The 7688-nt window shown below is 41.1% G+C and overlaps 1 protein-coding gene across 1 annotated transcript; it reads right to left on the reverse strand.

Moving 5' to 3' along the window:
• Positions 1 to 3911: 3911 nt before the first annotated feature.
• On the reverse strand, positions 3912 to 6357 carry cbln2b (cerebellin 2b precursor). The gene is made up of 3 exons (XM_079490218.1): positions 5864 to 6357; positions 5061 to 5180; positions 3912 to 4913 (listed from the first exon to the last, which is right to left on the reverse strand). The coding sequence occupies exons 1-3, from the start codon at positions 6152 to 6154 to the stop codon at positions 4716 to 4718; spliced, it is 609 nt and encodes a 202-aa protein (XP_079346344.1). The 5' UTR covers positions 6155 to 6357; the 3' UTR covers positions 3912 to 4715.
• Positions 6358 to 7688: the final 1331 nt, after the last annotated feature.

The following is a 7688-nucleotide window of genomic DNA, read 5'->3' on the forward strand; positions in this document are numbered from 1 at the left end:
TGATAGGAAATGTGATCCATTTCATTCTGTGCTAAATTAACATGAATTAAATCGGTGTTTGTGTGTGTGCGTACGTACAAATGTGTGTGCATGTGTGTATGTGCACACAGGGGTTTATGTACACACATGGGTGTATATCTACTGTATATGTGTATTCAATGTACTATGTGTATATGCATGCATGCTTATAGTTACAATGTATTTACAGCGATATGTATGTTTATACGAGAAGTCTATTTTAATACAAAGTGCCATCTTCTTCAAATGTCTGAATCCAAAGATAATATAGTCTATTGCATAGAGTACTGCAGTATCTTGTGCTCTGAGACCCTCCAGTGAATCTATGACTCCCAGTTTCATGTGCATTAGTCCACGGACCCCCATTTGATATGATTTTTTCAAATCTGCACTGTAAAATCCTCAGTGTTATTTGAAATCTGAGAATGTACAAATCAAATGGAACCAAATAACGGTCTATTCGGTTCTTCAAGACGATGAGCAGAAGATAAAAAGGTCATGTTAACTTTGGGCTTTTTAATGGATGGTACCAGTTTTATAATTATCTACGTATATATGTGCCCCACAAAGCACAGTATAATGCCATCTGTGCATCTATTAAAGTGCCCCCGTATTCAAGGATTGATTGCACTTCTGTTCTTTGGGGGCGGACACATGGTGGGTTTATACTCCAATATCATTGATAAATGTATCTGTTGCTATAAACACCAAGATGCTACGACTGCACCTGGTTTGTTGTCATTAGGGGTTCATGATATAGTGACTACAACCAGTATATCTCCATCTTCTCTTTAGCAATAGTGGTTGCATGGTAGTGGAATTCATATTAAAGATTAAATTATAATCTATCTATTGTAAATACTGACAAATAGATGCCCCCACCCTCCCATGAAAACATTCAATTAAACATTCAATTCAAGAATTAACTTGTTAATGGAGAATCTGAAATATGTTAATAAAATATTTTGTTAGCCGCCCTAATCAAACAAATTGCTTATTTAATTTTATATTCTTCTGATTACTTAGTTGACAGACTAGCTCAATTAGCATTGTGAAATTTCAGCATGGGCACAATTAGTAGTTTATATAGTCTTATTAACAGTAATACGCTGTCTAGTCCAAGCCGTTCTGATTTTCTGGCTGGTGTACTGCGCTGCTCTGGCATCAGCAGGCTACATCATTAGGTCTCCCTGCTTTGTGCTCAGCTGTTGTTTCCCACAGAAGATGAAGGAATTGCAAAATGGATTCAAATATCCACAAGACAATGTACACTCAAATTCAAACTCAAATTAAATGTGGTCCTATATCAGGGGTGGGCAACTTTGAAGATGGAGAGGGCCACTATATTTCCACACTCACTCCAGAGGGCCATATATTAGTCGTAGCAAAAATAGCCGATCTACAAGCTCAAAACGCCTCGCGCTGCGACACGTTTTGAGCTTGTAGATCGGCTATTTTTGCTATAGTCGAATTGAAATCAAATGCCTTTAATTATACGAGTGTTGAAGCATTGAGCTACTAATTTAGACTGAAGTAATTAAAGCGGGTCATGTTTGCATGTTGTGGAATTGTAAACAGCTGAAACCAATATTATATCAGTATTCTGACATTAACCTGAGGGCCGCATTAAGTGAAGGTGGGGGCCGCATGTGGCCCCCGGGCCGCCAGTTGCCCACCACTGTCCTATATCAACAGCTGTTGAATTTCAGTGTTGTTCAAAAGAACAAACAAGCAAATGATATCCTTTGACTCATGCTGGCGAGCTGCTTTTCAGATTATTTGACCAGATTTACCATGATTTGCGTAAATCAGATAATCCTTGCTATGGATTTGATTAGATTACTTACAGATTTACAGACATAAAGCAATCACTAAAATCAGTGTGCCGTGTTTACATTGAGCAATTCAGTTGCTGCTCGAACATCAGATCTTTTGTGCCTTCTCTAGGAAGCCATCTGGTTTTGACCCGCAAAAACAACAGCTACAGTATTTAACTTTTTCTGTGTATTTAAAATAGATATCCTAGTAATCCAAAATCAAACTTTATATTTGAAGTTGTAAAACTTTTCTCTATCTTTGTTATTCTACAGAATCCACTAAAGCTCTCACCTCATACTGATGCAATTTTCATTGATTGTATTTTAGTTGCTGACTAACTCCAATTTATTGCCACTGAAATGCTTATGGGCCTAGTATGCGGGCAGCGTCCACCTGTGTTGACTTCTTCCGGTTTCCTTTTACAATACTGTATTACTGTGTTCAAATGATATACTTGTATTGTTAAATGAACACAACATTGTTAGTTTGTTACTGTGTAGGCCTACAGTATGAATTGACACATGGGCATTTATCAGCAGACCATACTGTAGTTCAGATGCCTTAAAGGTATGGTCATCCATGTGTTTCCCCCCCCCCCCCCAGAGCTAAACAAATGGTATGCTTTATTGAAATAAAGCTATTAGGGTTTGGATTCAAGAGAATAATAACATTCCATAAAGAACCCCACCATTTAAACTTAGCTTGTGAAAATAGTAATACATTTTAATTAGCCATGGCATCAGTTGTCTCAGGCCCTTTGACCAAACAACCTCATACCACTGCTTTCTCATAATTATTATGATTATACTTATACTATCTATGATGAGAATTAAAGGTTTCATGACATTAATCTTCATTTATTTTTATTTTTTGTTTTTCTTTTAGGTTTTATAACTTCAATTACACCCAAACAACCTGAACTTTGAACATGCAGTGGATTTTCTGTGGTCTGGGGTTTTCGCGGTGTGTTCTGAAGCCTTTTGAACTGCAATGAAAACTGCAGGCAAACAGGCCTCAACAGTGAGATGACATCTGCTGGCAAATTCCTACGTATGTCATATATGGGATTTGTGGACTGTTACATCACAGTCCACAGGAACATCAGAACACGTGTTTGAGCCAGAAAACCCCAGACCACAGAAAATCTACTAAAATGTTCAAAGTTCAGGTTTTTTGGGTGCAATTGAGCTCAGAAAACAAAAGAATTAAATAAGAATAATTTCATTTTTCTTTATGTCACGATCCCTTTAAAAACAATTGTGTGCAAGGCATGTCTAATTGTCTATGATTGTTAAATACATGCGGTATACCTACATATTTTACTCTGGGCCCTTAAGAGTAAAAACTCTTTTGCATCATTCCATTTAATGTGCATGAGCTCTTTGAGAATTATGTATTCACCATGTGTTCAAGCATTGAATAAAAGCACAATAGTCTGACAAAAACAGACAACAAATAGCTCTCTCTCAATGCTCAGACATAGCCTTGAGTTGTGAATGTGGGTTGAAGGTGTGTGTGTGTGTGTGTGTGTGTGTGTGTGTGTGTGTGTGTGTGTGTGTGTGTGTGTGTGTGTGTGTGTGTGTGTGTGTGTGTGTGTGTGTGTGTGTGTGTGTGTGTGTCCACTGAGTAATGCTTTGTCATGGCAAGGGGAAAAACTAACTGCCTTTGTGTATATATATATAAATATATATATATATATCGATCTTTAGTTAATTTGATATATTGGTCCCACAAAGGGTCCACTCAGAATATCTGCGCTGCAGAACGGATGGCTCTGGCAACTGATGCCAATGTCAGGACCCTGGACAGAGACAAAGGGACTAATAGACTTATAAAGTGACAGCAGTGGCACTGTCCTTGGTGCTGAAGTAAAGTGATGGTAGTGTTGCTGTCCGTGGTGCCTTAGAGAAGAATAGGCCTGTCATCTCCATTATATGCATGGTTCCCCCGACCCCCCCCCCCCCCCCCCCCCTCTCTCTCTCTATTAACGTAAATGCAAAATCACGGAATAAAAGTGATAGATGCGCTTAGCCTATACAATACAATATATTTTATTAAGCGGGACATATAGGGATTGTTCTATTATTTTCACAATGTACATTTAGTGAGCAACGTCACTGAACATTAAATCAGTCAAAGCTACGCAGATCCGAAATGTAGAACACACAATAATGTGAATATGTACTTTATAAATTATGTAACGTTTAATAAAAGGGCTCTAAGTTGTCTCCATTGGCTGAAATATGTCGCCTTTTTTCTCTTTTAATAAACTCTGAATAGTAGGCGGCCTACATTTGGCTTATTTTCAATATGTTCTGCATCCAAACGCAACACCATGGACAGCACAAAACAAAAAGAAAAAAACTTCCATTCGTGCAAAAAATGCTTTGGGCGTGAAAGCACTTCTTCTCTTGTCCATAATTCCATAAACCTCACTTGGACGGAAACCATATTCTTTAAGGCTATACAAACATAAAATAGAGCATAACACACTCAGCCCGTTCAGGATATAAGTTCCTCCACTCATTTCCCTCGTCCAGCTGCCCAGGTACACTGTTTGCCAATTGGCAAAAAAAGTTTGTTTTCCAAGCGATAAAATCCAAATAACCAACAAGCATACGTCACAGGCCGATCAATACGTTAATCATCCAGATTGCGTTTAAAGTTGATGGTTTGTGGATATATGAAACTCCAAGAAGACGTTCATATTTGACTAGATAGTGAACGAGTGTGGGGTACAGATATTCGTCGGCGTCCTTGGCTGACAGTATTTTTGTTCAAAATAAATGGCATGTTCTTTTTTTTTCGTGTCATTTCGTTCCTCGACCTGCCAGAAGAGTCGCATACGTGCGACATGGGGGTCATCATCGCAAATTAGATTATAGAGGAAAGACTAAAAAGCCTGAGAAGGTGGAGTATTTCCATCCGCCCATGAGGGTGCCCCGTTCCAGCTTCAGGTGCACGCGGTCCTCGCGCTCGACCATCAGCAGAACTCCGTTGCTGGCCGCCTCTCGCGTGACGTCCTGATCGCCGGCGAAAGCTGATATGACGGGGTAATCATTCTGCATCAGGTTCACCTGCACGAGGAGACAAAGGGAGATCAGCGATAGGATACTGTGCTCTGCAGCATTGACGGTGGGGTGCATATAGCACATGCTTGTGTAGGCTATAGGCCTATTGTCAGTGTGTATTTCAGCAGAAACACAATGTTCATTAATGCTCACCTGTATGGTTTGTCTGTTGTAGACCTTCACCACGTGAAAGCTGAAACTATATATCCCCCTTCTGGGTGCTAGAAAAACACTTGCTTTGAGATCGAAATGGTTGCCGATGTTCACTAAAACCTGCCAAAAGAAGAGGAAGGAGGGGGGGGGGGGGGGTGGAAACGCACAATGAAAAGGTGCAGTTTATATGCGTTAACTGAACATTAATGACTGTATGGGGATTAAAATGATCAAAATGATATCACACACACCTCCATAATATTTTAGGATATACACTTTTACATTTGGGATGACTCTTATCATAAGAATCGTATGTGTTTTTGCGGAATACATAATTCTCAAAGAGCTCATGCTGAGCCTGCTGAAGTCAGAGGAACACGTACCCCACCTAATGAAAACACAGGACGTTTCTAAAATTCTGCCCAGGACCAATATACGCCAATATGAGGATTGTGCTTATCCATATACTATTAGCTATAATTATGAGAGTTACGTAGGCTATACAACTGCCGTTTTTACAGAATTAGCCTACATTGCTTGGAATATCAGCAGTGCAATTATTAGCCTACGAAATATATCGACTGCACTATATGATGAGAGCAACACCCTTCTGGTCAAGTTGCAAAGTCTAGGCCAAATAGGACGTATAGGCCTGGCGTGACTCGCGTGAGAGTGAGACATGAAATGAATAAATATAACATAATGCTGTGCATCACACTTAAATCGATGATGGCTCATGGCTATCAGATTAAACAGTTGTGTTTGTTGAACTGTGTTGCTGTAAAAGTTCATGGACACCTCACCTGGTCAAAGTAGATGGTCGTGGACGTGTTGCTCATGTCCGATGGCTCGTGGTTGGTCCCGCGCACCGCAGAGAAAGCCACCTTCGCGCCGGCGGAGCGGACCGATATCCCGAGCGAGGAGGAGACTGCTCCGTCCGCGGAGGGGCTCGAGTCGCACACCACCAGACACTTCCCCTCCAGCACGATGGGCTCCGTCTCGTTCTGGCCGAGGGCGCAGAACACCACGCTGCATCCCACGAGAAGGGTCAGTGCCAGCATGGCGCAGGGTCCCGGGCAGCGCTTTGGCACCATGGTCGGAACTCTGATCCTGTGCACACTGATGCTACCCGGCAGCCCCTTGGAGGTTTGTATAGGACTCGATCACCTGGTCCAGTCTTACTCCGTCTCTCTCTCTCTCTTTCTCTTTCGCTCCCTCTTATCTGTGATTCTCTCTCTCTCAAAGACGCGCACACACCCTCTGACACACAGACGCACTGACACTCTCTCCCCGCGTTCTCGCTCCCCTCCCTCCTGTGCGTCTTATAGTTGGTTATAATAGGAGGGTCTTTTTTAGACAGCCAGTGAAGTAAATCCTGGTGGTAAAAGAGACACATACAAGTGTTTATGTAAGAAAATAGTATAAGAACTATTTTTGTAGTTTGCTCAAATAAACGTCAGTATAGCCTATAGCCTATATACACGCCAACATGCGAACAATTAAAGCGAGAATACTGTGCGTAAAAAAAGTATTCACCTTGTGGGCATTAATTTGCATATTCTAGGTTCAAATGTTCTGTAAATTCCACCTACAGTGCAATAGAATTATGCGTCAGAAGAACATTCTCAGGAAGTCTATAGAAGTTACATTTATATGCGCCATCAATATAGTCATTATCCCAGTTTATATAGTTGTACAAAAGCAAATCAAATACATCATTTGTTTCGGAGGAAAAGTCAATTGGGACCTTACCTGTGCCGTCCATACCGCTGGTTAGCAGGCTGTTGTCTATCTCGTTCTCGTTCATACGCACCAGCGCGCAGACTGAACTGCGCGCACAGATCGCCAGTGTAAAGGAGAGTCCTCCCAGCTGGACTCCCTTTGGAGACGCAATTCACGCCCTTTCTCTCAGTGTGTGTAGTTACTAGAGTAAGTAACTACTACGGCAATACGGCTCCGAGGACTTCACAATTGACAGCATACCGACGGATTAATGAGTTTGTTTACATATTAATCAGCTCAACGTTGTGAGCTCAGGGGGGCCTCATGGGACGGCAGATATCACTCTCAATGGTTGTAATTTATTTGCTAGGATTTTTTTCTTCCACGTATAGCACGCTGATTAATCCGAGATGAAGGGTGTTGCACGGTGGATAACATAACATTGCCTTTGCATGGCAGATTCGACATGCATGTATTACGTCTAATTTGAGTCTAAAACGAGCTTTGTTCCAGTTGAATATAAATACGTGTGCGCCATCCAGTGGCTTGAATTGGATCAGCAGAATTTGAATTTGATATCAGAGCGTTACATAACAACACCTATGATGGTGTAGGGTTATTATTATTAGCTATTCTTATTTCTGTCCCAAATTTCATCTGAACCGCGTGTGCACAGGGCATTGTTTTCATATAAACCTATTTCACAATCACATAATAAATGTAAAATGTATTATTCCAGTGCTCACTTCATCAGCAATTCAATTGCAATTCAAGCTATAATACCAACATCTCTGAAGCAGACATACATTCAGCCCTTCTTTAACATGTCATGATCCTTTGAAGAGCCGCGTAGAGTGGTCCTCATCAGTGCCCCAGCCACTCTGAGGGGCCAGAGTGGTCTTCAGA

This window comes from Electrona antarctica, assembly GCF_951216825.1.
Source record: "Electrona antarctica genome assembly, chromosome: 20".
Taxonomy (NCBI): Eukaryota; Metazoa; Chordata; class Actinopteri; order Myctophiformes; family Myctophidae; genus Electrona; species Electrona antarctica.

Coding starts and splice junctions, on each gene's coding strand:
- cbln2b (XM_079490218.1), bottom strand. CDS start 6,154: ATGGTGCCAAAGCGCTGCCCGGGACCCTGCGCCATGCTGGCACTGACC. Junction 5,181..5,863: donor CGACCATCTACTTTGACCAG/GTGAGGTGTCCA, acceptor TTCTTTTGGCAG/GTTTTAGTGAACATCGGCAA. Junction 4,914..5,060: donor ACAACAGACAAACCATACAG/GTGAGCATTAAT, acceptor CTCCTCGTGCAG/GTGAACCTGATGCAGAATGA.